The sequence below is a fragment of the Indicator indicator genome, chromosome 4, assembly GCF_027791375.1.
Source record: "Indicator indicator isolate 239-I01 chromosome 4, UM_Iind_1.1, whole genome shotgun sequence".
Classification (NCBI taxonomy): Eukaryota; Metazoa; Chordata; class Aves; order Piciformes; family Indicatoridae; genus Indicator; species Indicator indicator.
This window is the reverse complement of record NC_072013.1, coordinates 29285386-29299731: the sequence shown is the minus strand read 5'-3', so window position 1 is coordinate 29299731 and position 14346 is coordinate 29285386. Positions and strand designations below refer to the sequence as shown.

At 52.3% G+C, this 14346-nt stretch overlaps 1 protein-coding gene across 1 annotated transcript; it reads right to left on the bottom strand.

Annotated features, from left to right (window-relative positions):
• Positions 1-11919: 11919 nt before the first annotated feature.
• On the bottom strand, positions 11920-13789 carry LOC128981482 (homeobox protein SIX1). The gene is made up of 2 exons (XM_054400280.1): positions 13230-13789; positions 11920-12252 (listed from the first exon to the last, which is right to left on the bottom strand). The coding sequence occupies exons 1-2, from the start codon at positions 13787-13789 to the stop codon at positions 11964-11966; spliced, it is 849 nt and encodes a 282-aa protein (XP_054256255.1). The 3' UTR covers positions 11920-11963.
• Between the last annotated feature and the right edge of the window lie 557 nt (positions 13790-14346).

Below are 14346 nucleotides of genomic sequence, written 5' to 3'. Positions count from 1 at the left end.
TTTTTATAGTTGTTTCCTCCAAACTTTCTTGTTGTCATTACAAGCTTTTTTTTTTTCCCCCTAATGCTTAGTTTTCAGCAACAAGCATCTCCCTGCTCTTTTATTCCCCCCTTCCCTCCCCCCCCCAACCCAACCCCCCACCCAGAGACTACAAGGAGCAGTGAGAATTTGGGCTAACACTGTCTAAAGGTCCTAAGGACACACTGAGAGCAAGAGACCATGTCCAAATGTCCAGAAGGAGAGATAACAGGTGACGCCTGCAGGGTGCTTTTCAATGCCTGGAGTTCTGTCACAGTATGGGAACATCCCTGTGTGCCCGAGGAGCCCAGTGCAGCCCTGTGGGTGCATCTCAGTCCGTTCTTTTGCCCCATCGCTGCCTTACTCTTGCTGGCGTTTTTCTCCTTAACTGGATTGTTTGGAAGCATTTCTGCACCGATGCAGGGGTAGGGGAGGCTGAGACACTTGTTTCCCCCTGGCGTGTCACTCCCAGTATATGCTCAAGGAGCCATCGGGGTCCCCAGCAGAAGGCGGCGGCGACAGCAGGTGGCACTGTAGCCCCAGAAACGCCGCAGCCGCTCCGGCAGCTGCTGCCCGAGATCCCGCGCTCCCACTCACATTCCCACTTCCAGATCAGGGCTTAGGAAAAGTAGCCCCCTGCACTCCGGAGTGCATCCCTCCCTGTAGGACCCACCATCTCTCACAGAATCACAGAACGGTTTGGGTTGGAAGGGACCTTAAACGCTAGCTGGTTCCACCCCACTGCCGTGAGGAGGGATGCCTCCTACCAGACCAGGTCGCCAAAAGCCCCATCAAAAGCTGCTCTTGAACTCTTCCAGGAATCCACAATTTCTTTGGGCAATCTGTTCCAGTGTCTCATCACCCTCACAGTAAAGAATTTCCTCCTCATATCTGATCTAAATCTACCCTCTTTCATGGTTTCATGTGCCATGAAGCGGAAGACCTTGGGATATTATTTCTAGCCCACATCAGAGCAGGCCTTTTGGGGGCAATCCTGTGCTCAGTGAGGGTTTTGTGTAGAGATGTCCCCTTCTCACTCCAGCGGCAATGGGATATGACACTCACTTTTTAGGGTACAATAGGCTGAACATGCCTGTTGCTTGCAAACAGGGAAAGCAGGTGGAGGCAAGCAGACCAAGAAATCAAGGTAGCCCTTGTGCTAACCCCAAAGTGCAGCCACTAGCCACTGCAAACCAGGAGGGGTTTAAGGAAGAAACCCAAGCTGCTGCAAAACCATGAATGTAAACATAGAATCCCATGAACTCTACTAATTTATGCCAGTAAATTTATACTGATTGCTCCAATTGCACCTGCTAAGAATGTAAGAAGGGAAGCACCACAACCTCTGTTCCCATCCTACAACTACTCTGAAAGTTCAGGATATATTTTTAGCCTGGCGTCCTCAGGACTCTGATCTGATTCTCCACAGAGATTTTTTTTCTGCTAAATGCCACCCTCCTGTTAGAAATTCCCATTCTCCCTGGCACTGCCAGAGGGGTTGAGCCTTTCAAGCTAATTTGAAGAATAATCAGGTTAAATGTGGGGGGGAAATGGCAGCTAAACAGAAAAGAGAGGGACCTAAAAGAGCATCCCAGGGTGAGACAGACAAGAAGGACCTAGACATCAGAGTAACCAGCCAGTGATCCAGGGAAAGTCAGGATTGCTGCAGCAGGAAGAGAAAAAGGATATTTTCTTTCTTTCTCTCTTTGATTTGGCTGAGTATTACTGCCAAGCTCTTCATGACTTTCTTTCAAGCCATTTGCTGTGATCATTCAGTCAAAAGAAAAGAGTGATGTTAGTTAGTGGTGTTTGGTCCCGTGATGTTGTTTCTGGCCAGCAGTTGGTTGAGCTCATGTCTTGTAATTAGTGGGTGGGCTTGAGGAGACCACTGTGGCTTCCGATCTCTCGGGGAAAGGGAGAAAATAAGCAGGATTAAGGAATTTTAGAAAATTATAGGCAGTTTTCATTTCATAAGCTTTGCCAAGAACACCAAGGCCAGGATAAGGATGGCCACTGTGTGATGCATTGCCCATGGGTAGAACTAACGGACTTTGTTTCTCATTCTAGCCACCCAAATGACTCTGTGTGTCTCTCTGTGTGTGTCGTGTATGTGTCTCTGTGTCTCTGTCTGTGTGTGTGTCTGTGTGTCTCTGTGTGTATGTGCACAGCCATTGCCTCCCCAGTGGTCCATGGGTCAGTGGTGGCTGTAGCAACACAGCACCTCTGCAAAATTAAAGGGATATAATTCATGTGCAAGCACACCTTTACATGGATTTCTTTTTTAATCAGGCACTGTCACAAGTGACAGCTGAACTGCTATAACTGGAAGAACCTGAGGGATGGGGAGCGATGTTAGACTAGAGGGAACAGTGACTCTGTTTTTAACCAAGTTGACCTGTTGAGGCTGGCACAATCACATGTCCAGACCAGCCTGCCCAGGCCATTGGACTCCACCCGAGCTGATCTTCTTGCTCACATATTTTTTCCTTCAGCAGAGAGAGAGATAAAACCAGCCACAAATTCCCCAGGAAAATGCCAAGAGCCATAGTAGATGTAGCACTTGAAACTGTTTTTCATTAGGGTCTCTGAGGTTTGTCCCTGGTTTAGGCACCTGGCAGGGGGTTGGGAGCCCAGCCCAGTCTCTGCCAATATCCCAACGGACTTTTATGCTATACGTATTCACTCAGCAGCATGGTGCTCACAAACAGTTGGCACTTGGTGCTAAATGCACCAAATAAATGCAAATTATGGTAGGCATTTAGGCTCCTCCTTCTGTTGCAGGATCCAGCCATCCCATTCCCAAGGGAAGGAGGTTCTACCTCCAGCATCACCAAACAGTCCCTTGCCTCTGTTTCTTCACAAATAACAACCTGCACTGGGCAGGATTTGATAAGTTTTGTCTTGAGAGAAGACTGAGATCTTGAGATCTGACATTCAGTACAGCAGTGATTTGATTAGCCAGGCACTGAGGCACATGCCCAAAACCACAGCTTTTTGAACTACAATAGACCCAGAAAATCAGTGTCTACTCTATAATAGCAAACACACATCTAATGCTGCATGTCTTGCTCATGGGAATGGCTTATTGGGCTGGTTGTTGTACAGAGTGGCTCTATCAAGTGTATTTATCTCTCCATATACACATTAATGTGTATGATATATTTATGTATGCTGTCTCCCACTTAGTGCAGATATTAATCATACGCTGTTTCATACACACAATGTTAAAAGTGGCCTAGAAGAGCCCTAAAAGCCTCTCTTGGCTGCCCAGGTAGATAGTGGAGTCACCATCCCTGGAGGTGTTCAAAAGAATGTGTAGACATGGCACTTAAGGACATGGTTTAATGGCCCTGTTGGTGTTGGGTTAACAGACTGAATGGCTTTAAAAGTCATTTCCAATCAAAAAAAATCTATGATTCTGTGATTGTCACTGGCAATGACTCTTTCCACTATCATTCACCTGACTCCTGTTTGTGAGCTTATTCCCCAAGATCTGCAAGTCTCAGGGCCCTAATACAAGGAGTTTTCACTAAAAGCCAGTCAGCTTTGGGCAAGAGCCCTCTGCTTTCCTATGACAGGGCTTCAGGCAGTGGTTGTCACTCCAAGGGGACATCTCACCTTGGGATGATGCTCTTCACTGGCCTCCTGGCCATGCTGCACTCATCCAGTGCTGGTGGAGCACTCTCCTCCAAACCAGCTACACGCACCACCCTCCACCCCCTCTCTTTTTTTCCTTACTTCAGCACAATAACCCTGTGATTATATTTCCACATGAAAGTGCCCCGGTGTTCAGGTGGACAATCTGACTCCGGCTGAGCTGCCTGGAATCCCTGTGGTTTTGATTTTCAGTGGAGAACAATCTTATCAGCCCAGATTGTACACAGAGATAGGGAGCCTTGGGGTAGGGTTGCATAAGCACAGATTGCCTCAGCTGGGATGGGGAAGGCTCCACTCACTGTATTTATTTATTTTCCCCACCAAGGGTTTCAGGTTCTCGTGATGACCATCATTTCAGCTTTCGTTTCCCGCTCATTGTTTGAGCAGCCAAGCCTTCCTCATGGATCACTGGGCAAGAGGCTCAGTTTAAATCTGGCCTCAGCCCTTGGCTGCTTAAATGTTGTCTTGAGAAATTTCTTCCAAACAGGGCTTCTTTTTTTCCCCCATCCCACTATGGTTCTTCTCTGAGTGCAGATGGGATGGGCCCCAGTTTGGGTTGGATGTGATTCTCCCCTTCCTCAGCACACCCATTTTAGCCTCTTCCCCTCCTGCCAGCTCCTCTTTCAAATCTGGCAGCTGCGTGGGCACCTTGTCTCCGATTGCAAAGACAGGATATTCAGTTTCCGCGGAGGCCATCAGCAAATAGCTGTGGCTACGTAACCCTGGCAGAAGAAGAGAGTGAGAACAGAGAGGCATCCTGAACAAAGCAAAGCCCCCAAAACATCACCCAGAGGAACACCACAGAGTGCAAATTCAGAGACGCAGGCACTTGAGGACAGCAAATGCTGCAGCTGGTGCTGAGGTGGGGGTCCCATCCCACGCTGAGCAACGGTTGTCTCCTAGGGCAGTGCTCTTGTGTGCCACCCAAGGGGACAGAGCAGCAGGGACTGGGTGTGCCCATGCAACCTCCATCCTGGGACTCTGGGGCATTACTGTGACTTGCCATGAAAAGTCACCACGCAAATCAGTGTGTCTTATGGAAAATGTTTTAGGTTTGAAGTTAACCCTGCAGTGGTGTGGGAGATATCATATCCATGTTGAAATGTCCTTTGCTGTGGGACATGTCTCAGTCCTGTTCACAGCTTTTGTCCCTTTTGTCTCTTTCCCACCTGATTTAGAGAATGGCAGGAAATCTCCTTTCAGATCATCTTTCTTCATTCTCTAGGATAGATTAGCAATTTTGACACATTTATAAACCAGAAGGAACAACTGTGATAAGCTGACTGGACATCTGGTGTGCCGTGGACTCAGATCAAGCCTGCTTAAACATCTCCCAGAAAATTATTACAGGCTTTGCAGAGCATTGATTCTCCTCCCTGATAAAACATAGGCCTGAATTAGACCATGAGTGGGTACAGGACAGAGCATGGTAGTGGGAGTGACCAGCTGCTGACCACCCTCATCATGATCACATCTTTTGTCACAGGCTTTGGACAAGGTATTTTCCCCAACCACCCTGGGACCAAATTCCCATGGGCTGTTGACAGTTGAGCAGGCCAGCAGCAGAGCTCCAAAACTCCTTTTACTGAAGATCTCCTCCAGCACAGGCCCTATTCATAGGTTGGAAGCTCAGAGGCAGAGCAGAGACAGGAGTCTGGAGCTCCACCTCCCCATGCCCTGATTTGCCTTTGCCCCCACTGGGGTCTTTGAAACTCATCCAAGTTAAGCTTCAGACTTGGAGGCCTCAGAAGCAGATCCCACACACAAAGTTAATAGATGAGGTTAGTACAGGCCAGGGTGGTACCAGATTTTTGGCCAAAGTGTTGCATTTAGTATGTCTCTCCACTTCATTAGGCATTGTGTCTCCTGAGGACAGTACAACTACAACATCCCTGTGCCATTTACCTGAGCTCTTCCCTCCAAGAAATCATCCTACCTCCCTGTCAAGCACCTCCTGGTCCTTTGGAGACATTGGCTGAGAGACACCTCTGACAAAAGAGATTCCTACCAGCTCAAGCCTCAGCATCTCCTCCCACCATGAGGACAACAGTGATGCATGTCCCAGTCTAAACCACCCCGGTGGTGTAAAACCACCATGTGCTGTCCCCCACTGTGCACCCAAACAGCCAGAGAACATCCAGGGGAGCATGGAGCAGGCCAGGGTTTGCCCATCTCAGCTCATTTGCAAGTCACTAATGGTCTTGTGTGTTGACAGGGTTGGAAGCCATCACGTGAGAGCACAGAAGTGTCCCCTGTAGCTGAGCACTGCTGAGCCCACACACTGTTCCCAGCTCCTGTTCACTTTAGTTCTGCTCCTGCAGAGGATCAACACAAGCAAAGCCCTGCCCGGATGGTCAGAAGGTAGCCTCTGGCTATGGGGGACCAGGCAGCCTGTGGCCAAGCACTTGGGCAAGTTCTGTGATTTCTTCATACCAGAGGCTCTGCCCAGCCCGGGAGGGCTCCCAGGAAGGGAACAGCAGTTTTGAAGCCAGTGTTCCCTCCCTCTTGCACTCTTTCTCTCCCTGCTTCCCCATCAGCTCCAGGATGTTAGGCATATAAAGACCTTAATTCTTTAACTGCACCTCTGGTTTGCTCTAGCATGATGCAACCCTTCTGTTGAATGAAACACACGCCAAGGCCATACCCTGGCACTGCCACAAAATCCTTCCCATGCCCACATGTGTAAGTGCTGCAAGTCCCCATGACACCCACCACCCCATACTGGGCAGTGGGAGTGGCAGAGGGGAACAGGCATCCTTTGGAGCTCAGGAGAAGACTCCTGATGTTTTGCAGATGTGATTTCATTTTTCAATTGTTTCTAATTTGCTTGGGGTTTTAGAAAAGAGACAATTTCTTCAGGGAGTGTTAGCCACAGGCCTCATTTGGCATTGTTTTTTAGTCAATTGGTTTTGTCTTGTATTATTAGGAATATTGTATTACATAATGATAAGCCACGGCAACTTTTTATGGGTACTATAAGGGGAGGCAGCATGGGCGCACTAAGCAGAAACCACTTTCCCAACTTCATCATCTGCCCTTGCTCTGACCTTCAGCAGGTCTGTCATCTCCCTGGGTCTCAGTTTCCCCTCATGTAAAAGAGGGCTGATACACGCTCCAGCTATCAACTTAAAAGCTTTTCCATCCTTAAATTGGAAAAAGATGGGGGTTTCCCCCTTTATTCCATCCTGAGATGCAGGCATGAAGATCTTCTATACTTTTTCTATCACAGATTTACATGGAGTCTGAGCAATTATGGCACTATACCAGAGCAACTCTGATCCCTGGCAGAACTAGACTGTGGATGAGAAACTGAGTTAGAGGTGGGAAAGACCTCATCTGCCCATAGAGGCATTTTCCAAAAGTGCTGGACAAGTGAAAACAGGAAATTGTAACTAAACTAAATCTGCCTCTTAAAGCTCATTATTAGGATTAGGATTATATGCTTTCGAGATTATTCAACGGCTCTTTAAAGTTTGGGGAGGTGAGAGCAAATGCTAGAAACCATGGGGACAGAGGAAATGTTCCTGCACTTTTTGACAAGTCTAGCTAGAAAGAAATAAGGGGTGGCATGGGTTGGGGGTTCAGCCTAGTGCCCTCTTTTCAGACAGGCTTCTGTTGGGGTGAGCCCTGATAATTGCTGGGGAGTTTAGTGATTTGCTTTCTCTTCATGAAGATTAAAGCAAATTTTCCTCTGTTTCCATATTTAAAATTGTGTCCTCATCTAGTTGGGAAAGATGACGGTGTCTCAGGTTACTTTGCATACTTGAGCTGAACCAAAGCTCCTGCATATCCGGCCACCTCTGCTCTCCCCACACAGCACCTGGTTCCCTCAGAAAACCCGATGACTTCAGCAAGAGCGGGATCAGCAAAACCCATTCCTGAAGATGGATTGATGCAGATAGGCCAGCCAAGCACTGTGGTGACTCTACCTTTACCACTTCTGCTGCTGCTAATAACATCCGAAGTGCACGGGGCAGAGTAAAACATCTGCTCCGAAGCAGCACGTACAGAGACCCAGCACCCAGCAGCATCACCCCACAGTGAGCTCTTCCTGAGACAGAAAATTATCATCCTGTGAGGCATCCTGGGTAGGCAGACAGGGAGGTTTCCACCTGTGCCTGTGCAATGTCCATGAGCTGCTCTCCAGAGGAAAGTAAAAGTAAGAGAGAAGCTCAGGGATGAAGAGTTATCTGCAGGCATGTGCTGTTTTCTTTACAGCTCTGCAGAGTCTAAAGCACTTCAATAATAGTTAAACAATGGTTAAATAGCACTTTATCTTCAGGCTGGATAGCAGCGCAAGCGGGCACTGGCTGCCTAGTGACAGGCAGCTCAGTAAAACCATCTACCCAGAAGGGAAGGAGGGAGGGGGGCCAGATGCCTTGGCCCAGTTCTGCCTGTACCACACATCCTGCCTCGTCCTAGCTGCCATCATTTCCAAACCTGTGTGCTTAAAATGGAGCTCTGGTGCCTAGCTGAGCAGACCTGGTTTACAAAGATACGGAGCACAAATGTCTCCCAGGCACATCACATCGCCAGGATCCTGGCACGGCAGACAGAGATCCACAGGATCTGGAGAGCCAGGCATGGAAGTGCTGCATTTCAACCCATAGGCTGAGCAAGCATCCATTCTTCACCACAAGCATCTGCGGAGGATTTGGCAGAACGTGGCTCAGGGTTGTGGGGCCTGAGAGTGGGGCCATACCTGCCCCTCTGCAAGGCTGGGGGACAGTGTGGAAGTGGAGTGGGGCAGCAGTAAAGTAGGTGCATGGCTCTTACATAGGACAACGGTGGCTCAACATGACCCGGGAAATGAAATACCCAGGAAATGAAATAAGGAGGGGGGAGTAGGACTGCCTTGCTCCTCGAGCATTTGTTTTTATATACTGAATTTCCTGCTCAGGGATTCTAAGCGTAACACACACACACACACACACACCTCTCTGGCTGGCCCTAACATGGAAGTAGGGTGGGGAGAAGCCCATCTGGCTCTGTTGGAGGAAGAGGTGCTTATGGTGGAGGTGACCTTTCTAAATCCCTGCTTTGGACAGACATTTCCAATGAGTGCTGAAGAAAAGTCTGCCAGCTCCAGCTTTCTCAGCCTGCTCTCCATTTTCCTTCCATCCTCTTCAGGCTGAATTTAATCCGAGAAGGTTCCTTTGAGCTTTTGTGTGTTGCTGGGGGAGATGTGGGCGCACAAGGGATCGCGTTACAACTTTCATTTCCTGAAATGTTTGAGGGAACATCCAGGGTTTTATCCACACATCAGGCAAAGTTGAGGGCTCCGGTTTCAGGTCTTGTCACTCAGCTGTCACCAAACAAATGAGCCTCTCAGAGCTAGAGATGGAGAGAGCTACCTGCTATTCATGACCCCAAAAGCAGGTGATCACTCATGGGAAAAGCAGGTAGAATTAATCATTCCACTGTTCTCCATTTCCTCCCCTTTTTTGGCTGACCTGGACACAGTGTGAAATCTGTCCTGGGGGGCGAGCAAGAGCAGGGTGGGGGGCAAATTAACTCCTGATGGAAATACAAAGCAGAGTGAGGTGAGAAAGGGCCGCAGGCTGCCTCCCCAGGCTGATATTGCTGTGAAAAGCTTGCTGTGAGGTCAAACCTATTCAAGAGGAGCTCAGCAACCTGCACCTGGCTCAGATCCAGGTCCTTCCTGATCCTACCTGCCCACTGGCCCTTTGCCCTTCTGGGGGGTTATTTCCAGGGAGAGGTGGGGGGCTCAGCATCCTCCATCCTTCCTTGCCACCATCCTCCTATTGACTTAATTCCTCTATTAGAGAAATGGAGGGTTGGGGCATAGGCAGGGCGTTGTTGTCAGGGATCAGGGGTGGTGGGGTGCAGCTGGAACTGTGCTGCACAATCCCATTCAGCAGCCTTTGGGTCTGACAGCAGCCTTGACCCACAGGTCTGCACTGAGGGTGGGGGATTTGAGTGAGGGGCACACTCCTTGGCAGATCTTCTTACCTTCCCCCACCGCTGAAAGTCAGCCCTTTGCTGCCTGCCTGCACTGTTTGCTTTGAAAATAAGCCCTGTGAGTGAGTCCCTGCTTGGCTTTCCATCTGCGTTGGGCTGGAGCCCCGGGCAATACTTATTCTTCCTCTTTGCTGAGCCCATGGTTTGGAAAACAACTGGAGTTGGAGCTTATCTATCCTTGGGGCACAGAGCCTGCAGCTGCTCACCCCAAAAACCTCCCTCCTTTCCCTGGAGGTTCTTCCTTTCCTGACGGAGATGCCGTGCTGCCTTATGGCGGATCGCCTTGGGGCTGGATGAATCCCTGTGGAACGGGCAGAGGGTGAGGCTGGACTGGGGGACACGGACAGTCCTGTCACTCAAGGTCCTTGTGGGACCCAGCTCCAAGTGCCTTTCTGGCCCAGGCTGTTGGGGTCAGGGTCTCTGCTCACGGAAGGGTCGTTGTGCTTCCTCCTTGACGTCGGGCTTTGCCCCGGCCCTACCCGCAGCCTTGGATGCGGACAGACAAGCAGATACGCGCCGGCCTGCACGGTTTGTTCTCCCAAGCGCAGGCTTTGCACCCTCCGTTCTGCTCCCACGGAGCCGCGTTGGTTCCTGCCTGTGGACTGGGGTCTGCCTCTGCCCCCGCCATGCCCCACAGAAGGTCGAGGTGAGGTAGAGGGGAAGGAAGCCCGGCTGGATCTCAGATGCAAGCCTCAAGGGGACAGCCAGTGCCAGGCCGGAGAGCGGAGAGAAACCACCTCCAGCAGCCCTGGCACCGGGCCCCGGCTCTCTCGCAGCCGGAGCCAAGGAGGGCGACGGAGGGCACGGACCCCCTGCCCCGTCTCAGCCCGGGTTGATGGTACACGGGGAACTCTGGAGGGAATGGCGAGGCGGGCCCTTTCAGGGGGAAAACAGGAAGGACACGGAGCGCTCCGGCCTGGCAAGACCCTCCTGCAGAGGGTGACATTTCTCCATGGCCCAAGACCCCGAGAACAAACACGGCAGCGATTTAAACAAACACGCATTTAATGATGCAAAACGCTAACAGGGAGCCCGGCACCAGCGCGGCCCAGGCAGCGCGGGCGGATAGGGACGAGCCGCTCCCTCCCGGCCGATCGCCCGGCTCCCACGGGGCCACCCCACGCAAGAGGTTGCACCGAGAGGTGCCCTCTTCCCTTTCTTCCTTCCTCGGTTACGAAAGCACCGGCTTTCCCCATAAAGCCTCCAATGCTGCCCGTCGGGAGGGGGTTGATTGTGGGCAGAGGGGCACGGGCTCGCCCCTGCAAAGATAAAGCACAGCCTGGGTATTCTGCCGTCAGCGTTGTTTAATTTAGATTACTTAGGTACAATAGAAAATAAACCTGAAAGCACATGCGATTTTTGGTAACAAATAACTCGAGACAGAGACAGTGTTGAGGCAGGCTTCCAGAGGAGGAAGGCTGTGAGCGGGGCCGGGCGGGAGAAGAGAACGTGGAGCTAGCGGAGGCAAGCTGAGGAGCTCTCGTTCAAGAAGGAAAAGGCCGTCGAATTTTAAAATATTCTTATTCTAATTTTGAGTCACACCGATGCATTTCACCACCGAGGAGAAGGAACCCGGGGGCTCGGGCCCACGGGAGCGCTCTCGGTAACCATTTCACACAGCCGCGGTAAAACACAGGCACTTGGTATAACTCTAATACTGCAACTCCTTCCCTTTTCCCTTTTTTTTTTTTTTTTTTTTTTTTTTTTTTTTAGTTTAAACTACATCGAAATCTTTCTGGTAAGGCTAAATATGAAAAATGTAAACGTAACCTGCCCGCCCTCCTCCCGTTCCAACACCGGGCTCAGTACAAACATTCGTTTCCCTCGCCTCCGTCCCAGCTCCACGGGTCCTGGATGGGCAGCAGCAGGGATGCACCGGCCGCCCCTGCCCTCTCCGCGCCTGCGAGACGGAGGTTTATCAGAGTAGAATCGGATCCAACTCGGGTTGGGTTTAGTTGGGGGGTTTTCCCCATTTTTTCCTTTTATTTATTTATTTATTATTGTTTTGTAATTCCCTTTGGAACCAGCGCGTTTGAAGTCGACGGGTTGAGGGTTTCTGCTGCTCTCTGCATTTGGCTACGTGGAAAAAAAAATATAATAAAAATCATGGTGATAGTGGGAGGCGCTGAGAGAGCGGGAACTGGACCAGTAGCCGATGTGGGGGTTGTGTGAAAAGAACCGAGAGTCCCATCAAGAATCAGCGGGACAAGCTGTAAAACCGAGTGCTGTCCTCTATATACAACCCAGAGCCTCTGTCCGCAAGCAGAACCTCCTCTCCCGATCCTTCAGCCGGCCGCCGCGGGCCTTTAGGATCCCAGATCCACCAGGCTGGACGTGAGGGGTCCAAGCAGTGAGTCCTGGAGCTGGTGGCCTTGGAGGCTATGAGGGGTCTGGGATGTCGCTAAACCGCTCAGAGAATAGCCGGAGCTCCTGGCGTGGTTGAGGTTTCCCTGCAAGAGCAGGACCGAGTTCTGATCCGGGCTTTGAGGAGGAGAAAATTCTTCCTCAGAGCTGGACATGAGGGGTTTGCTCCCATCCAGAGGCGACAGTTGGTTCGGTTTGTTGGTAGCCGCGTTGTTGTTTTCCGTGTTCTCCCTGCGGAAAGGCACAAAATAAAAAAAGAAAACCAAAAATGACCCCACAACGGGGATGTTACGGCAGGCGAGAGACGCCGGGGATGGGCTTAAACGCTCCCAGTAAATTCATCGCGTGTTATCCTGTCGTGAGAGCAGATTCCTCTCCCCGGGAAAAACAAACCCAAACAAACCCAAAGCAGTCTAGTATTTTCACAACGGATCGTCCCCCTTTCTTTTTACCCCCTCTATAAATAGGTGTAGACCACACAGCCCGGTAATTTAGGTGAGGAGAGGAAAAGTCGGAAGGGGACATTTTTTAATGAGATTTTTCCCCTTTTTAGTGTAAAATGAAAGCGCGGCCCGGAGACTATCAGGGTGAGGGATTTTCTCTAGGAGGCTCGACAGGGAGGTTGTTGGAGGAAACAAAACGTGGGGCGATGCCTTCCCATGGCTGGTTGTTTTGCCGCTGGCGCCGCCCGGGGTGGCCTCGATGCGGAGCAGCGGCTCGGCCGGGCCATCGCTCCCTCATCCTAGTGTCTCTCTCTCATTCCTGTTCCATCCCGGGGCTGCATCTCTCTTTTCCGAGATTCGCAGCTACCCTGCCCGATTCCGAGCAATACCCAACCCAGCATCTCCACCGCTTCCCCGGCAGGCTCCGAGACCGTATCGTTCCCGGATTAACGCAGGGCAGCAAACAAAAGGCGGCCAAGAGGCCTGGAGAGGTCGGTGAGGGGCTCGTTGTTCCCCACAGCACCCCGGGCAGGTGGCGGTGAGGCGGCGGGGAGTGGGGTCTGGTGAATCTCGGGTGAAAAACCCGCTTGGGCAAAACGCAACGCAGTTTAGAGTGGGGAAAAAGGATTTGGAGCGAGCGAAGTATTTTCGCTGTTCCCTCCGCATCCACCGGCGGGTGCTAGCTGCGCTCCCGGAATTCCCGGTCCATGTCCGCGGGGACAAAAAAGGGGAATTGTAGGGGATGGGGGGTGGGGTAGTAAGTACCTTTCCTTCGCCTCCGCCGCTCGGTCTCGCTGCCTCCGGTTCTTGAACCAGTTGCTGACCTGGGTGGTGGTGAGCCCGGTGGCTTCCGCCAGCTCCCGCTTCTCCCGGGGGGACGGGTAGGGGTTGTGGGCGTACCATTCCCGTAGCACGCCCCGGGATTTCTCCTTGAAGCAGTAACTGGTTTCCTCGCCGTCCCAGATGGTGCGGGGCAAAGGGAATTTTCGGCGGACGCGGTATTTCCCGACGGCACCCAAAGGTCTGCCCCTTAGTTTTTCGGCTTCTACGTAGTGAGCCTTTAGCCAGAGTTGCTGCAGCTTGGGGTGGTTGTGGGGGGAAAACTGGTGGCTCTCCAGGATCTTGTAGAGCTCGCGGAAGTTGCCGCGGTGAAAGGCCACCACGGCCTTGGCCTTAAGGACACTCTCGTTCTTGTGCAGGTGGTCGCAGGCCGGCAGCGACCAGAGGAAGCGACCCAACCTCTCCAGGTTCCCCCCTTGCTGCAGCACCTCGCAGACGCAGGCGACCTGCTCCTGCGTGAAGCCAAACGACGGCAGCATCGACATGGCCGAGCGCAACGGCAGCGGCGACGGCAGGAGGAGAAGGCGGCGGCAGTGGACACCCCGCGGGAGCGCGGCGGCAGAGGGGCGGGGGGAGGCCACCCGCCGAGCCCAGTCCCAGTGCTGGTGCTGGTCCCGGCCCCGGTCCCGGCGCCAAAACAGAAAGGCGCAGTAGCAGCCGGGGCGATCGATCGGTCGAGCGGGGATGCTGGCCGCGGAGCCGGGGGGGACTTTGTCCCCGCTCCTCCGCCGCTGCGCTTAAAGCGCCCGAGCCCCCGCGCCGCGCTGATTGGGCGCCCGCGGCTCGGCCCCCGCCTCGACGGGCCCAGCCCAGCCCAGCTCAGCTCAGCTCAGCTCAGCTCAGCTCAGCCCAGCCCAGCCCAGCCCAGCCCAGCCCAGGAGGGTTCAGCCCAACACAACCCTGAAGAGCCCGGCCCAGATGGGCTCAACCCAGCCCTACCCTGCCCGGCCTGGCCCAGCCCTGCCATGCCCAGCCCAACCCAGCCCGGAACGGGCGGGCGGAGCCTGAAAGCGGGGACCCGGCCCCGGCCTCGGCCGTCTCG